Source organism: Taudactylus pleione, unplaced genomic scaffold, assembly GCF_031769625.1.
Source record: "Taudactylus pleione unplaced genomic scaffold, aTauple2 ptg000190l, whole genome shotgun sequence".
In the NCBI taxonomy this organism is placed as follows: domain Eukaryota; kingdom Metazoa; phylum Chordata; class Amphibia; order Anura; family Myobatrachidae; genus Taudactylus; species Taudactylus pleione.
The window spans coordinates 149,260-168,130 of NW_028284592.1; the positions used below are offsets into that span (position 1 = coordinate 149,260).

The following is an 18,871-nucleotide window of genomic DNA, read 5'->3' on the forward strand; positions in this document are numbered from 1 at the left end:
AGAGTGAACCGACACCCGGCAACTGTTCAGGCAACTGCACACCTGCAGTTGTAGAGAGGAGATTCTTTTCTGGGGTTAGAAAGATCCTCTTCTGATGAGAATCCAGAAGGGCTCCCAAATGAACCATCCTCTGTGAGGGAATTAGGAAGGACTTTTCCAATTTATCAGCCACCCGTGCACTTGCAGACAAGCAATCGTCAGGTGTAGATGTTGTAGAAGTACTTCCGGAGAGCCCGCCAGCAATAGGAGGTAGTCGAGATACGGCAGAAGCCATATACCATGGCTTCGCAGATGGGCAGCCATGACAGTCATAATTTTGGTGAATACCCATGGAGAGGCCAAAGGGCAGTGCCTAAAACTTGAAGTGTTGATGCCGTATACCAAACCGTAGATACTGCTGGTGTGAAGGCACTATGGGAACATGAAGGTAGGCGTCCTGGATGTCCAGGGAGACCATGTAGTTCCCAGGTTCCATAGCCAGAATGATGGAACGCAAAGTTTCTATCCTGAATTTGGGCACTCTGAGGAACTTGTTCAGAGACTTTAGATTGAGGATAGGCCGATGAGACCCATTGGGTTTCTGAACCAGAAACAGAGTAGAGTGGTAACCCGTCCCACGCTGAGAAGGCAGAAATGGAACAATGACGCCTGCTTTCAGCAAGGACACTATGGCTCCCTGAATCTGCAAGGCCTTTGTTTCATCCAGAGGAGGACTCATGCAGAAAAACTGGCGGGGAGGTCTGTGACGAAAGGAGAGGACGTACCCCTGAGAGAGCACTTCTCGTACCCAAGCATCCGTGGTTGTATTGCACCAGCACTGGGTGAATTGAAGAAGTCAGCCTCCCACTCTGGGATCCCCCAGAGGGAGGCCCTTCCCATCAGGCTGAGGGTTTATCCTCCGGCTTGGAAGAAGAGTGTCTAGCGCTCCAAGCTTGTTTCTTAGGTTTAGGGGGTTAACGTGGCTGCCGATTGCCTAGGGAAGGACTGACCTTTGGACTTCCCCTGAGAACAAAAAGGACCAAAATGCAGAGGTCTTAGCCTTTGAAGGCGCAGCTGCCAATGGCAGAAAAGCTGACTTAGACTTCGCCAGGGTGTCCAGGTCTGGGTCAAACAATATCTCCCCATTGAAGGGCAAGGCCTCCAGGCTCTTTTTGGAATCAGCAACCTGCCCTCCAAGAACGGAACCACAAAGAGCGGCGGGCAGACACAGCTGCGGCCGAGACTCTGGAGGTCAGTAGACTGGCATGCAAAGCCGCCTCACCAATATAGGGGGCAGCATCTCTCATCTGTCCCACTAAAGCTCTCCGAGCCTCAGGAGCCTCCTCAGGGAAAGTATCCTCCAGCACATAGGCCAAGCTCTCCCCAAGAGATAACCATGGACGGACAGGCTACAGCCCGATAGAGAACAGATTGATCTCTATCAAGTCTCCACCTTCCTGTCCGTGGAATCTTTTAGGAAGGAAATGGAATGCATAGGCAGTGTAGTACACTTGATTAAAATAATAAAGTGAGAATCTACCGCAGGTGGAGATTCACACTTTTTGCAAAGACCTGCAAGAAACCGATAACTAGAAGCTAAACGTTTTTGCGGCTGAAACCTCTTACTAGGCGATTGCCAGGCCTCCGCCATGTGGTCTGTCAGCTGGTCAAAGAGAGGAAAAACTGCTGAAGTCACTTTTGCCTGTTTGAAATTCGGGTATTTGGACTTAGAGGCCAGGACATCATCCTATGTGTCAAGAATGGATCGAACCGCCCTTACCAATGCTGACACATTAATAGAAGATTTAGGTTCCACCTCCCAGACAAAGGAATCCGAATCAGATCGCTCAGGCATTTCCCCATCATCCGACGACGCGTCCATATCTGACAGTTGCGTAGACTGGGATGACTTAACCTGGCGTTTAGACACCTTCTGAGGCTTTTCACTCCGTAGCATGGTCTAAAAGGCCGAAGATGAGGCCGCTAAACTCTGGACTGAACTAGAGAACACATCAACCCAAGGTGGCTGACCAGCTTGCGGAAGTCCCTGGAAGGGAAGAACGAACTGTTGAGACACCGGAGGAGACTGGATATAGAGCGGTAACCCCTGATAGGGAGTAACAGTCTGAGGCCCAGGAGTAGACTGCAATAACTGCGGAATACCCTGAGAGGGGAGGATGGCTGTTTAGGGTAACACCATATGAGGGAGAACGGCCGGGGCTGCCAGGCGATCCGCGATGAAGGCCAGCACCTGAGAAAACACTGCCCAAGGAGGGTCCTGTCCCATATTTGGGGGGGTTGGAGGGACAGGGCAACTGATAACACCTCACACACAGCCCATCCTGCGATAAATCCTCCTTACCAACCCCTGCAGCGCAGCATACGATTTCCTTAGCAGACATGGCTGAAATAATAAAACTAAATATATAATATTAATAAATCTATCTATCTATCTATCTCTATCACTAATCCACGGCACTCACCATTCCTAGATTTGGGGTGCAACATGGTATGTGACCACATTGTGTTTAAAAAAACAAAAAAAACACAACTATTTATTAAAGTTTACAAAACGTTTTATAAGTATCATCACATAACATATTGTGAAAATATCGGCATAAAATGTTTACTTTTCGCAATCCGTACGCAGGAAGAACTCTTCAATGAGAAAGCCATTTGTATGGTAACTTAATATATGTTCTATCAGAAAGATCCTGTTGTAGTGTGATACCTTAAAGAACATTCATATAATAAAAAATTAACAATAACCTTAGTCATTTTGTTATTTTTGTTCTGTATGGAACCAAATTAAAGAATAAAGAGTGAGAAGAAAAAAGAGAAAGAGGGGGGGGGGGGGGGGGGGGGAGAGGCATAACACGAAGATGATAAGGTGATCCAATACCAAGGGTAGACAAGACTGTACGATTTTTGCAATAAAACATGAGGCTTTATGAAACAGGCCACACAGGGCATTCCGTATCTTCAAATAGTCAGACATTAGTCTCCAACTGACGCAATAAAAACCAGTTAGTGGATTCAAAGATTTTTTGAATATGTTGCTGGGTTTCAGCATCTACTTGACCAATATAAGAAACCCACTTCTTATAAAAACAAGTAATACAGTAATACCTTTCTCTATATCTGGTAGAGTGGCTTGTCGCTCAAAGAACAAAATTTGTAAAAGCATAATTATGATACCAGTTACTGTAGGGGGGAGACCTGGAGGTCCATTGATTTAATATAAGTTTCTTAGCTATGGTGAGAATAACTGTAAGTAGGGGTATAATAGATTTGCCTCTAGTGTCAAGATTACAAAAAAGTAGGAGGCATGAAGCAGGATTTTTAGTTAATTTTAAGGAAAAAATAGTATTTATAAAGTTGATGGTTTTGTCCCAAATTTTTTTATTTTGCCACATTGCCAAAAATAATGAAAAAACTATGCATCTGAGGCTTGACATTTCAAACATCTACCAGACTCGTTGGGTACCATATATGTTTTCTCTGTGATTGAGATATATACGCTCTGTGTAGCATTTTCAAGTGTACCTCCTGCAGGGCAGCACATTGTAAATACTTCAATGAAGTAGAGCAGTGATTTAGCCAATTCTCCGGAGGTTCCAGAGAGGTAATATGGTTTGACCATTTCAGATATGACCGTTGCCAGAGAGCAACTTTTTGTGGGGCTATAAGCTCTGGATATAAAAATTTGATTCTAAAAATGTTATTATGTAAAAAAATAATTAAAGTAACTATATGATCTACATCTTGACCATCCAACAGGGCTGGGGGTTGATTTTGTGCAAAGTGTCTAGCCTGTAGATACATAAAAAAATGATTATGCTGTAAGTGATGTGTCTTTTAAATAAGAAAATGTATGAATTATACCTCCAGGATCGAATATGTCTCTTATGGCGGCAATTCCTACAGATTTCCATGAGAGGAATGCTTTATTCTCTAAACCCGGTGAAAAACAAGGATTTCCCCAAAAAGTGTTATATGGAGAGGTGGCGGGATTTCTACATAGTTTTTTGTTAATGGAGTGCCAAGCTTTATATACATCTGTAAATAAGACATTAGTTAATAAATTAGCAGGTAATAAGTGTGTCGGGGTATGTAGACGTGCACTAGGCGAAAAAGGGAGGAACAAAGCCTCTTCTAGATCCCAATTGGTAAAAATAGATCTCCTCATCAACCAGAAATGTATCGAAAGAGGGCAGCCTATTTAAAAGAATCAATGTCTGGGACACCAAATCCTCAGTCACCCTTCTGTAATTTAAGCTTTGCATAAGCAATCCGAGGCTTTTCCCCCCGCCCATATATATTTAGAAAAAAGGGAATTAACTTTCTTAACATCTGTCCTAGTGAGGCCAATAGGGAGCATCTGTAATAAATAAGAAAGTTTAGGGAAAACTATACTTTTAATAACCGTTATTCTACCTAATAATGACAGCGGGAGGGGCATCCAGTGTAATAGTGTCTGCTTGATTGATGAACTAACTGGTAAAAAATTAACATCATACAAAGATTTGAGTCGAGTAGGAATTTGTACTCCTAGATATTTAAGGGAAGACTTACATATTGGGAAGAGTGAGAGGGAGGGATGTGATGTAAGCAAGGAAATATCTCCCCCCAGGGGAAACATTTCTGATTTTGTGAAATCAACCTTGTATCCTGCAAAAGATCCAAAGCAATTTATTATAGAAGTAATATTTGGAATAGAACCAAGGGGATCAGAGATGAATAGTAACATATCGTCGGCAAATAGAGCCAACTTCACCTCACAGCTACCTAAGCGTATTCCCGAGAAAATCGGAGAGTTTTGCAAGGCTATAGCCAGCGGTTCTAATGCAATATCAAATAACAGTGGAGACAGTGGGCATCCCTGGCGTGTACCTCTATTAATACAAAAAAATGGAGGACAAGTATCCGTTACTCAAAATTTTTGAAGAATTACAATACAAACGTTTGAGAACTGAGATGAAGCCAACCCGGAGCACCAAACCTATGAAGGACTTCGAAGAGATGGTCCAAAAAGTAATTAAATCAAAAGCCTTTTCGGCATCGAGCGAGAGAATAACACCAGCTTGAGATCCGATAATTTATTAAAGATAAGTTGTAAGGTTTCGCTGATTTTAGGAGCGAAGATTTTATAATAATCATTTGTAAGCCCAACAGGACCGGGGGCTTTGCCTGGTTTAAGGTGATGAATAGCGTTAGTTACTTCTTTTATAGTAATAGGGGCTAGAAGTGAGGAGACATGATCATTAGTCATCTGTGATAGATCAATACTCTCCCAAAAGGCCGCCTTCTCAGTAGTATCAATCTGCGGTTCAGAGTATAGATTAGCAAAGAAATTTTGTAAAATACTAGATATCTGTGCTCTTGATCTAGTACTATTTCCATCTGTGGATCTAAGTGATTTAATAATGGACGGGGGGTGTTGGCCCTTCAATAAATTGGAGAGCATTCTGCTAGGCTTGTTACCATATCTATGAAAACGGCAATGAGAATGAAAAGTGTATTTAGCCTCGGTCTGTGTCAGAAGAGTATCAAACTGCGCTTTCTGGTGGAGATATGTCTCCTTAGTTGCCGGGGAGGGATTAGTTTTAAAATGTTCATATGCTGTGGTTAGAGCGGTCTGTTTCTCGAGATATGTACTGCGAAATACTTCATCTCTATGGGCACAATATCACCCCGTATAACTGGCTTTGAGGCCTGCCAGAACAATAATGGAGACTCTCTTTCTGTATCTACATTATTATGCTTGTAATTCATCCAAGCAGATTCTAACATAGTACGAAACTTTAAAGAGTGGGATATATGTGTAGGAGAATGCCACTGTATAAATGGGCCTTTAGCCATAGAAGATGACATTTTAAACCAACATAAAGAATGGTCTGAAAGACACAAGTTCAATATTAGATACCAACACTCGAGGAAACTATCTCAGACAGTAGTAAATAATCAATACGGGAGAGCGTGCCATGTGCCGCGGATAAACAGGTATAATCATGCTCTACAGGATTGCACGCCCTCCATACATCAACCAGGTGTAGCTGGCGGGAAATATGTGGGATTCCAACTCTCGGAGCTGAAATTCGTGGTCCCAGACATGAGGATCTATCAAGCTGCAGAGCAGCAACTATATTGAAACCATAATTGAAGAATTATTATATTTATATAAACGACTTGTAATTTTTAAGAAGAAATCTTGTAGTTGTTAGGGGCATAGATATTGCATAATATATAACGAGATGAATTTACAGTAACATCAGCTATAATATAGCGTCCCTCTGGATCTATCTCCGTGGAATGAATCATAGTGGAGAGAGACTTTTTAACTAGGATAACAACACCTCTAGCTTTCGATGAATATGATGCAGAGACCAATACAGACCACTGGAGCATATTCAATTTAAGGAACTCTGGAGGTACCAGATGCGTCTCCTGAAGAAACGCTACATCTAAATGAAACTTAGACAAATAAATCAATATTTTTTTCCGTTTGGCCGGAGAGTTGATGCCTCCTACATTTAAAGTACAGATAGTCAAAGTAGCCATATCAAATGAATAAAATATAAATGAATGAGTAACATATCAATAAAAATAGATCTAAAAAAATACGGATGGAAGCGTCGAACAGTCATTATCAAAGCTTTCCAAAAGGTGGAGGATATACCAATAAGGGGGAGACAAGACATGAAACATTGGGAAAAGAGGAGAAGAATAGAAGAAACTTAAAAGAAATGAGTAGAAATAAGAACAAGCACAGGCCATAAAAGAGCCATGCATATGTTGCATAGCGCAGATAAGGAAATCCGGTATAGTTTAGAGTCCCTGTACGGTAACACAAAGATGGCGGACACTCCTAGTGAGACCCAGCCTAAATGAGTAATACTAAATTTAACATATAACATTTAGTGAGGAGCATATATTAAAAAGAAAGAGAGATGTGACTGAGCACACCGCAATCAAAGGCACTTGTTTACATATAAACAGTTAATTAGCCTACATATATCCAGAGGAGGAATTAACACCCTATCACAAACATGAAAGAACCGTACTTAATGGAAAAAGATAGGCATTAAATACAAAATATCTACTTTAAGTTGTTAGAATGATATCTGATGCCTAAATCAAAATATCTAATACTTAGCAGTATTTTTCATAAGAGGAACAGGAGCCTCTTAATTATTCAAGAAGAAAGAAAAGCATTCAAATCAGACGCTATCAAGACTTAAGACGTAGCACCAGCGGCAGAAACAGCAGACGCCTCTTCCTCAGCCAAATAGCCCTCTGCATTTGCTACATTCAAAAAATCTTTAAATGAGTCACCATCAAAAATTCTTAGACGAGAGGGGTATAGCAAAGCAAATTTCCGATTGGCCTTAAAGAGTCTTGAACATAGAGGAGAAAACTAATTTTTAAGCACGTGTGACTTCGGCAGAGTAATCTTGGAATATATGTATCCGGGAGCCAGTCCATGTCAAGTCACACTGACGTCTAGAGGCTGACCAAATGGATTCCTTGTGTAAATAATTTAAGCAGCAGAATATTACTGCTCGCGGCTTGCTGTCAGGATATGCGTGTATTGGACCCAGTCTGTCAGCTTGTTCAATAATAATATCAGGACTAATATCCTGTATATTTAGTAGTTGTGGGAGAGAGGACTGTATAAAGTGCATGAGGGCCGGCCCTTTAATTGATTCTGGGAGGCCTATAATACGCAGATTGTTCCTTCTGGACCGGTTCTCAAGATCATCCATTTTATTAATGAGCTGATAATGAGACTTTTGCAAAATGGTCGAGTTGGTTTTGAGTTCAGCCACATGATAAAATACTTCTCCTAATCTCTGCTCAGTAGTAGTTATTCTGTCAGAAAGCTGCTTCATTTGAGTCTTAATACCCTGAACAGCTTGAGTCAGCTTGTCAGCATGAGTTTCCATTATGGGGCCCATTGTGCCTTGAATTGCTTTTACCACATCACTATATGTGAGTGGACCCTCAGGGATAAGTGCAGGGGAGATATGTATTTGCTGGGGATCGGTAGGAGATACACAGGTAGGAGACACGCTAGAGCATGTATCAGGCGTGGTGGCCATGTTGGATTCTGTCTTCCTCCTGTCTGCATGCTGGCGCTGTTTATTTGCCGGCATTGAAGTGGAGAAATATCTCTCCATATGAGTTAGGGTGTCTTCCCCTCTGGTTAGGTACCCAGGATGTGGCTCTCAGCAGCTTGTGTCACTGTAGCTCCAATTAGCAGGGCTCACAGCGGAGCTGATTCAGCCAGCATCTCCTCCCATTGGCGCCGGAACCGGAAGTCTCGTGACCACATTGTGTATATAGAAATCACAGGGGCTCTGCACTCACCATAATAACCAACGATAATAAGCAAGCTTTAATGCACTGATCAATTTATGAACCAACACCCCACTGTTTATTAATATTATCGTTAGTTATTATGGTGAGTGCAGAGCCCCTGTGAGATAGATAGATATCTATCTAAAATAAAGAATGCGAGGGCACTCATTACAAAAGAAAAAAAATATCCTTTTAATTACATAACACCAGTATGAATGGCTAGATCCGACGTTTCAGTCCCATGTGAGACCTTTGTCAAGGTTAAGAATTGCCACATAATGTTCAAGCCATCAGAAAAGGTGTAACAATAGCAGATAACATCACACAATATATAGCAACGGTAATATATACCAGGTGAGAGCCATGTAATTAAAATCCCATTGTCAGCACCATGCTGACACGCACGTTTGTGTGGCCACGCCCACCTCAACTGAGGCAATGTCCGCTCAGTTTTCCGGGAGTGGCCAGCCCAGGGACTGTGTGGATGTACGCAGTCTGCTAGGCTCACAAGGCGGCCAGTCTGAGTAAGATGAGGCTTACTCAGCTGGTCAGCAGCCCAGTGCCGTCCACCATCGACCACCGATTGTGATACCAGCCTTCAATCAGTCGCAGTGCTGGGATCGCAAATGCAGCAGGGAGTGTCATACAGCTCATACTGCATTTGTATTATTGCAAGGAACGCAATTGTAAAGCTGCCTGCGTGCAGGTTTGCAATTGCAAACCTTGCTGAATCAGGCCCTAAATATACTATATGTTTTTACTATACCAAATCTGCTTTGACAAGTCTGGAAAACTTAACTTTGTATCTTAGGTTTAAATCTGTAAAGGGCATTTTGACGGTCTTCTATTATAGTCAACAGTGCCACACTGCTTTTAACATCGGTAGGCCGTAACCATGTCTACAACAATGCATTGTCAAAAAGTGCCCCAAGAAAGCTCATACAGTGGGCGCTGCCCAACAAAATAACATCTACAAACATTTTTTAAAAAGCCTATGTATTCCCCCATATAAAACGGCATTCTAATAACACATTAAAACCAACCTGTATTTTTAGCAATTTGCTTTAAATTTTTTCACAATAGCGTCAGTTTCTTTTTGTAACGACAATTAACAAACTAATGTAAGGCAAATATAACTTACTTCATCATATAGGCTTCCATTGACATCTGCGCCATAGATTGGAGCAACAAAAGTTAAATTCTTCCAATATTTACGTTCCAGGTCTTCATAATCTAAATATCTTGGAGTGCAGAATCTGAAGTAACAAATAAGGGACGCAAAGTTAAATACTGTATGTTAATGCTGTAATAAAGCCTTTACGTATTAGCGACACTATTGATCCATACATGTGTTCGTGTATCCATTTCAGACTACATTGTAAAAAGAATGTAATTGCTAGCAGAATTATGTAAATAAGCCTTAAGTACAACTTCACAAACCATTAGATGAAGCAGAATAATATAATAATAATACTATATGCTTACTTGTCACTATTGGCCAGTCTTCGGAACTCTTTAACAGTCAATGGCTTTTTCTGTATATTGTACTGAGTAAAGAGACCCGACTGGCCTGTAACCATTTGCTGAATTGGGGCAGGAATCACAAGGTCATCTATGTCATCATAATGCCTCTTGGGCTTCCATTCCTTTGGTGGTATGACCTTTAAAAGAAAAACAGAAAATGAAAAAAATAATAATAAAAAAAAACACAACATGTGTGCTAAAACAAAGAAGAAAAAAAAAAAAAAAACACCTTTATATAAAACTAAGATTTTCTTGGCTTTCATCGACCAAGACTGTTCACACCTGTCTTACTGGAAGCTCCCAACCCACCTCATAGCTGCTGTTCCACTCCTGCTACATCTTGTCGCATTTGTATCCCTGCCGCTATTCCCATTCTCTCTCCCCTCCATATGTACAGTCCTTGGTTTTGCCAGGCTGCTACAATTCCCTGTCACAGTTAGTAATGACAATACTAAACCCCCTCCATCATTTCAGAATTAAATACAAAAGGGGTTGTCAGTCACCAGGACTGTGAAATCAGTATGCAAAAAATGTAACATTACTTACTTATTAGTTACTGTAGAGTATTTGACAGTGGGATAATTAAATGCAACATATGATTTAATGGTCACGTATTTTCCAATAACTATCGTACAATGCTGCTAATCCTCACCCCTGCTGTACCAACATTAGCTTTGTATTGGTTACCTATCCCTGACCTATACTGTACCACTACCAGCATTATTAGTATCATATTAGCGTTACTTACACTATCAGCCTGGACAAGGCACACTTCAATTTCAATTCAATATGCAACTACTTTTTTTTCCTGCTTTGAACTAAAATTTAGACACTACTGTGCTGGTCTTTTTTTTTTTTTTTTTTTTTTTAGTCTTGGTCAACAACACTTTATTGCCATTTATAGTTTCTTTTTTGCAAGATAATGAAATCAGGCTCAAAGTTTCAAGAAGCCTGCGATTGCGCCTGGGAAATGGGAATAAGTGACAGACGCCTCTACATGCGTTAATGCAAACACTGATATTTATACAATATGTTTTTATTTTAATGCTGAAATCTGTACAATTCTATTGACTACACTCAAAATGGTCTCAGACGTCACAGCCCTCTCTGGCACGGTATGCAGTCGTGATGCCAATGGTCTAAATGCCGACCATCGGCATCCCGACTGTCTAATCCTGGCAAGGGTCTAATGACAGGTGTTGAAATCCTGATCGAAGGTATGCCGGGCGCAGGCAGCCGCGCGGGGGGGGGGGGGTACTTTGGTTTAGGCACTTGGGGGCGGTGGGTAGGTTAGGATTAGGCACTTATAGGGGGAGTTAGGGTTAGGCACCCCTAAGGGAGGGTTAGGGTTGGGGAGGGGGGGTTGGGTTAGTGATTAGGAAAATACTTACCTGTCGGGATTAGAACTGCCGGCATGCGTCCGGTGGTAAATCATTCAGATCCCTCTCTGGCACAACCTCCAGGTTTAAATCATACCTCAGCCCTAATTTGGCCCTCCTTCTTCTAAATTATCATCAATATTTTAAAGTACCCATTTAAATGAGGTTTCCAGTATGTATATCAGAATACATAAATCGACAAAGCAGAGATATATCAATGGTTTGTGTAATATATATAGTCAAAGTCAGATATAAATTAAATATATTAAATACTAATGACTTGTATCCCAAATCTTATGCGTTAAACTGGCATAGTTTCACAGAATCATGTTTGCTGGCCCAGGTTGGAACAAACAATGGTGTCATAAAATGTGAATAGAAATTGCACTAACATTACCTGTGTTTAATGTACAAATAAGCTGACGCTCACTGGACAATGAATGAACTAGTTTAGTTTAATGACCTCCACAGGTCTGCTGTACTGAGATATGAACTTAATTATACGTATCGTATACACACACCTGAGCACACAAATGCCCAAATCCATTGTTTTGTGATATAGATAGCTTAACAATTATGTAAGGAACAGGTTTCCCTATGGTCACGCAGTGGTGAAAAATGCATCTGCAGGAATAAATATCTAAACATATAACACATATATATATCTAAATTAATGTATTTCTTTCTTTGAAATATATGATTATATTAGTGTGTCTAAAATGACGATTGGTGATGTTTTATTTCCGACGATGTTTTTCAAATATTCCTAAAGAAATATTTAACTTTGCAAGTGATAAGTGATATACCAGCAAGTTGCAGTAACAGTGCTCATTCTTCTGGCTGTGAGAGATTGGTTTTATTAGTCACAACTAACTTTCTTTGAGACATTTCTTCAAACCAAACCAAACTTCTATTTTTAGCTTATTTTTTTAGAAAATTCAGTATGTATGTATGTATGTATGTATGTATGCATGTATGTATAATTAGACATTTATATTACATGTCCAATGTATTATTATATATATCCCAGTGTATGTAGTTCACAAAATACATATAGTTCAGGGTTGGAACCACATATTAATTGTTTAATATCATATTGTGCAGAATTGTGGTAGCAGTATTCCGGTGATTGCGAATAGATTGTAGCACATAGTGGTAAGCAGATATTAGCAATAACGAATTTATGTTTAATAATAGCACATAACAATGGATGATTTGAGCTAGCTTTTTGGAGGGACCCCAGAGGAAATTCCTATCATAGCATCCTGAAGCCTAAGCATCACCAACTGCTTGAATCAGCCAATGACCCCCAGTGAACTGGAAACATCCCACCCCTGGACCAATGTAAGGAGACACCTTGTCATTAGGAACACCCATATTTTAACAGTATAAGAGTGGGCTGCACAGATCCAGAAAGGGGTAGCTGTATTTCTACCAGTCATCTGGTGACGACTGAGCTCTGGATTCCAGGGGGGCGCATGCGAATGTAAGTTGTACTGGTATTGTAACTCTGATTCTTTCTTGAACTATATTGTACCACTGAATTGCTTGTAATATTAATGTTATATATATTCTTTCAATACAATAATGAACTTTTTGTGTGTTGGACCACAGAAAATGGTGTGTGTGTACTTTTCACTTGCTTTCACATAAAGGTTATTATACTGTGATAGATATAGACACGTACATATATATATATATATATATATATATCTGTAATTTACATTATAATTTGATATACAGATAGTAATTGTTATGCATACTAGTGGTGTTACAATAAGGGAAAGTGTCGTGTATGCATCACACCGTGCATTCACATTTGCGTATCACCATACGCAAGGTGCGTCCACATAGCGTCAAGAGCCGTAGAGAGACAGATATATATTAGATATAGATATACATATATACACACACCTCAACATAATTGCGTACTTTGAGGCTTATATTAAGCAGAGAATACATATACACACACACACATAGTCAGGTCCATAAATATTGGGACATTGACAGAATTTTCAGATTTTGGCCTCTATTCACCACCACAATGGCTTTGAAATGAAACAAACAAGATGTGCTTTAACTGCAGACTTTCAGATTTAATTTGAGGGTAATTACATCCAAATCGGGTGAACGGTGTAGGAATTACAACAGTTTCAATATGTGCCTCCCACTTTCACCGGGCCCCCCAGCCGCAACATTACCCCTGACCGCTAGTCAGCCCAGGCCGAGGATCCCTAGGGAGCTGGGCCCCCCCCAATAAAAAGGTGTCCCCCCTCTCCAGGGCGGTGGGTGCTGGGTTAATTATGTAAAGTGTGGTGCACATAAAAAAATACATTTTGTCTGGGGATAGCCCTGGGCCATCAGCCTGGGGTGCCCTGAGGAGGGGGACCACTTTATTGGAGGGGTCCCCAACTGCCCAGGGATCCCCGGCCTGGGCTGACTAGCGGTCAGGGGAGCTGTGGCTGGGGGGCCCGGTGAAAGGGCTCCCCTGGCTGGGGCATCATCCCCCCTGCTAGAAGGAGTCCGGTGCTGGTTCTGGTAAATACAGTGGGACCCTACACATTTTTCCCCTTGTATTTCCAGAACCAGGACCGGCTCAGAGCCCTGTGCTGGTTGCGCTAAATACGGGGGACCCCTACGTCATTTGTCCCCCGTATTTTGGCGACCAGGACTGGTTCTGAAAAGCCTGGTGCTGGTTGTGCTTAATACAGGGGACCCCCTACGTCGTTTGTCCACTGTATTTAGTACAACCAGTACTGGGGCTCCAAAGCCCAATGCTGGTTGTTTTCTGGGGGGCGGGGCCACTCCATTTTTTTTTTTAAATATTAAACACAGAAGCAGGTATTCTGGATCTACCAGACCCGAACCTGCATTCTGTTTGCTGCTACCTCCCCCGGGTCCTAATGCCTGCCTCAACGCCGTCCGCACCGCAAAAGCCCACTACTGTCCCCGTGTTCTGGCCGCAGCCAACGCCCGCATTACACCCACCTGGGAGAGAGCGTCGGTCACTGTCACTGAGGAGGATCCGAATCATCCGATCTCTCCCACAATGTGGTGCCCCATGGGAATTTGGAACTGCCCGGGAGGTGCTGCTCGCTACTGCTGCAGCTCCCCCTACAGCCAGCTCAGTCAGGAACAGCTGCCGGCTTAAATATATTGCTAAGCTGCGCTGCTATGTAGTGGCGGGCAGGGGGTGTTTCTAGGTACTCGGAAACCCCCCTGCGTGCCCGAATGCAGTGCCCGGGACATTGATTTTATCAGACACGCCGTGGGTTTGCTGCATTAATCAAAAAATAAGTAAATTAAACCATATTCATTATGCAACTGACTTTATTTTTTGATAATCAGCTAAAATAACAAAAACTGTCAGTGTCCAAATATATAAGATAGATAGATATTTTTTCTGGAAAAATAGGTTCAGGAACTGTGGGTGGAGCTGTAGAAAAACAATTTTAGATATATATTATTTAGAAATGGCGGCACTCAAAAGGGACTTTAAAATAAAACTCATCTTATGGAAAATACATTTTGGCCGAGGACATTACGACATAATTAATGAGAGGTTCAGGAACAGAGGGCCTGATTCAAAGCCGAACGCTCTGACCAGAGCGCTCACTCTGAATCAGGGCCCTCCTCCATGAAAATGGAGCGGCCTCCTGGACGCTCGCATAGCTGTGGGTGACCACCCACAGCTTATGCGAGCGTCCATGATGATGGTCGCGATGGTCAAGACCATCAGGCTTGCGACGGAGACCCTGCGGTAGGGTCTCGCTGCCGCAAGCCCTGGAGTGATTTTGGCTCTATCAGAGCCAAAATCACTCCCACTGACATCACTAGTGATGTCAGTGGGGCCGGCTTCAGACAGTAGGCGTTCCCATGGGAACGCCTCCGTCTGGCAGCCACGCCCCCGGCATGCCCACCAAAGGGGGTGTGCTGTCAATCAACATCGACAGCACGCCCTCTTTGGTGCGAGACCCGGAGCGACGGAGAGCCAGTCGCTATCCAGGTCTCGCGCATGCGTACAATGGAGCTCCCTCCATCGTGCGCATGCGCAGTGGGGCAACATCGACTCGCTTGCGAGCGTCCTGCGCTCGCGAGCGGGTCTGAATGACCCCCAGAGTTCCTGCTGAAAAAAATAGCACTATGTGTATGTATATAGAATATGTATATAATACACACAAACACACTCTGTATATACATAAGTGCTCACCAGAATCGAATAATATTTAGAAGTGTCAATGCAAAAATAAAAATAAGCATTTCTATTGAAGAGAAAAAAAAATTGGATGTTTGGATTAGACTGGAACACCATGTGGCAGATAATCTCTTTCTAGGAAACCAGTATAGACGGAACCAGAATCTGTGTGGACCGGAAGATAAATTCTGTAAGTACCTATATACAATTTTAGGACGGTCATTTAAATAATTATAAGTGACAAGCTTGGGCGTAACTACCATAGGTGCAAGAAGCGCAGCTGCTATGGGGCCCAGAGCTGTGGGGGGCCCATCTTCTTTGTCAAAGTTACAAGTGTTATATACATTTATCAACATTGGGTGGTACGTAAGGGCCCTTACAAACTTTTTGCTATGGGGCCTTCCAGGGCCAGACTAGGATTAAAAATAGGCCCTGGCATTTAAAGCACACAGGCCCCCCTTGCATCAGCACCTGGCTCCTAGCATAGACTTCTTCCCTTACTATTCCTGACGGCTCCCACTTTTAGTATATGCTCTTACAAATAGAATTAATATTATAACAACATACAAGTGTGCATCATTCTCTACATTATAATACACAGAACAGGGCTCATACTGCAGGGGATTCAAACATGTGCCATAGTCAAACATTTAGTATTTGGTTGGTTGTGTTAGGTAAAGCTGGCACTACATTGGTTTAGGTCACACACACATAGAAAAGGGAAGGCATTTTCCCAATTGACCAAGCCCTAGCTTAGCAGTTGTAGAGGATTAGATAGTGATCGCTGTAGGAATTTTTTAGGGCAGGGAGTGCTGAATGCAGAGGATGACACATCTGTGCACACCAAAGCAGAGCCGCAACTACACTATTTGGTGCTGTGTGTACATAAAGAGCATTGGGACTGCCATACACAAATTAAGTATTTGTGCGCGCTGAAAAACAGGTGTGGCCTCGCTGGGATGGGGCAGTGTCCACACAATAGTACCTCCAATTTAAATTATGCCATACAGTAGTGTCCCTTTGTCACATTACACCGCACAGTAGTGTCCCTTAGTCATGTTACACCACAGGGAGCCCATTCATGCTATGCCACACAGTACTACTCCTTATACAGTATATTATTTCTAAAACAGAATTAATTATATTTCCACCGGCCAATAACAGTTACCAACCTGATCTCTCTATCACTGTTGATACCACGACCATCCACCCCCGCCCCACAAGCTCGCTGCCTTGGTGTCATCCTTGACTCTGAACTGTCCTTTGTTCCCCATATTCAATCTGTCTCAAAATCATGTTATATACACATTTAAAAAACATATCCAAAATTCGACCATATCTCACACAAGACACTGCAAAAACTCTAATCCATGCACTTATTATTTCCCACATTGACTATTGCAATAGCCTCCTTACTGGTCTTCCCAAAAACAGGCTATCACCATTACAATCAATTATGAATGCAGCTGCAAGGCTCATCTTCCTTGCAAAACGTTCTTCTTCTGCTGCCCCGCTCTGTCAGTACCTCCATTGGTTGCCAGTTTTCTACCGTATTCAATACAAAATACTTTCACTTACACATAAGGCTATTAACCAAACCACACCAACATACATCTCTTCACTCATTTCAAAATATCTCCCAACCCAACCTCTCCACTCAGCACAAGATCTGCGTCTCTCATCCCCATGCATTACTTGCTCCCATTCACGGTTACAGGACTTTCTTCGGGCTGCACCCACTCTATGGAATAACCTACCTCGCACAATAAGACTTTCCTCTAGTCTCCAATCCTTCAAGTGTTCCCTGAAAACTCACCTCTTCAGGCAAGCCTATCAGATTCCAGAACATCCCACATAACCCTCATAGCTTCCATATCTAATTACATCCCCTTTTACAGTCCACACACAATCTCACACATCGTCTTTCTCTCACATCCGCATGACATTTGGTCGACATTCCAGTGTGACTGGATCATGCAGCCAACCAAGAAACTGTGCATTCTGGCTGGACCAAAATGCAATATATAGCACCTGTCCTTGTGTATCAATGCCCATTTCCCTATAGATTGTAAGCTTGCGAGCAGGGCCTTCCTACCTATATATCTGTATGTTATTACCCAGTTTTGTTCTATTAATGCTTACAATTGTAAAGCGCAACGGAATGCTGTGCTATATAAGAAACTGTTAATAAATAAAATAATAAAATAAATAAAATTATGCTACACAGTAAAGCACCTTACACATTATGCGACCCCACCAGCAACTCACATCCCCCTATGTCCCTCCAGCAGCCTCTCACACCTCCCCTCCCCCCGGCTCCACCCCTTCCCCTCCTAGGAAATAGGAACGTCTGCTCCTGACTTCCAACCTAAACACCACCAAACAGAGCTAAAAAAATGGGCGTGGCCTTAAGATACACCCCCATATTCATCAATCTGGGAAGGTGTCTAGAACTCCCGGGGATGCTGGACGCCATCCATTTGGTGACGGTGCAGTGACAGCTGATGGGGGTAGCTGGTCTGTCATGTCTCCACAAGTGCTGGCGGAAGCCTGGCTGTGGGTGGCAGTACTTAGGGCCTCCCCTCCCATACCAACACGCCCATACATATATAACACTCCCATACTAAGTTACATCTGCATCTGATTAGCATACAGACCATGGTGCAGCTTGGTTCCATCAGTTGTGGATGTAGAATATAGGCAACGCGACATCTCCATCCTCTCTCCCTTAGTGTTATCTTTTGCTTTTAACCTTCCTAGGAGTCACTCACTTTGGAAGCATAATACACTGTGGTTGATGAAGACGGGATTGTGGTTGAAGCTTGTCACTCAATGGGAGGAATACTTTGCTGCTAATGTGAGCACAGCTCGTCCTATCATACTGTGGGATGCCTTTAAAGCCTTCCCGAAGGGGTACCCCGTTTAAACGGTTGCCTGAGCTCAAGCTATTCTTGTCTCATCAGGAGACCCCCTAAGAACTGAGCTATAAGCCTCTATTTATCAACATTATTTTTACTAAGATAATGTGAAAAAGGGTATTTTAGTATCACCTATAGTTATTACAGGGCAATTGGAGTAGAATTCGTAAAATTCTACTCCAACCGCCCTAAGTATCACTTATTTTTAGTAAGCAGATCGCATTTCCCATAACTGTAATGGGAAATGTGATCTGACCATAGTTACTAAAAATAAATGTGAAAAAAATATCGGGGGAAGCCCTGGAGGTGGTGTCATCCAGGGACTCCCCCGGTTACCGGACTCCTGCTCTGCTCTAACTGGGAGAGCAGAGCCGGTAGTCGGTCCCTGTAATCAGCTGTGTGGTCTAAACAGACCGCAAGCTGATTATCAGGTGATCGGGCCCCGTTGCAGTATGGGAGATCACCTGACCGGAGGAATGGAGAACATCACCGGAGGCCTGGTGCATGCAGGGGGG

The 18,871-nt window shown here is 42.5% G+C and overlaps 1 protein-coding gene across 1 annotated transcript in view; it reads right to left on the reverse strand.

Annotated features, from left to right (window-relative positions):
- LOC148519328 (lysine-specific demethylase 4C-like) overlaps positions 1-18,871 on the reverse strand; it is a gene marked incomplete at its 3' end in the record, with an annotated part of 174,882 nt that overhangs the window by 136,703 nt on the left and 19,308 nt on the right. The window contains exons 3-4 of the mRNA XM_088476617.1: positions 9,826-10,001; positions 9,482-9,596 (exon numbers count right to left, since the gene is read on the reverse strand). Coding sequence (XP_088332743.1) covers positions 9,482-9,596; positions 9,826-10,001 — 291 coding nt within the window. The remainder of the gene's footprint in view (positions 1-9,481; positions 9,597-9,825; positions 10,002-18,871) is intronic.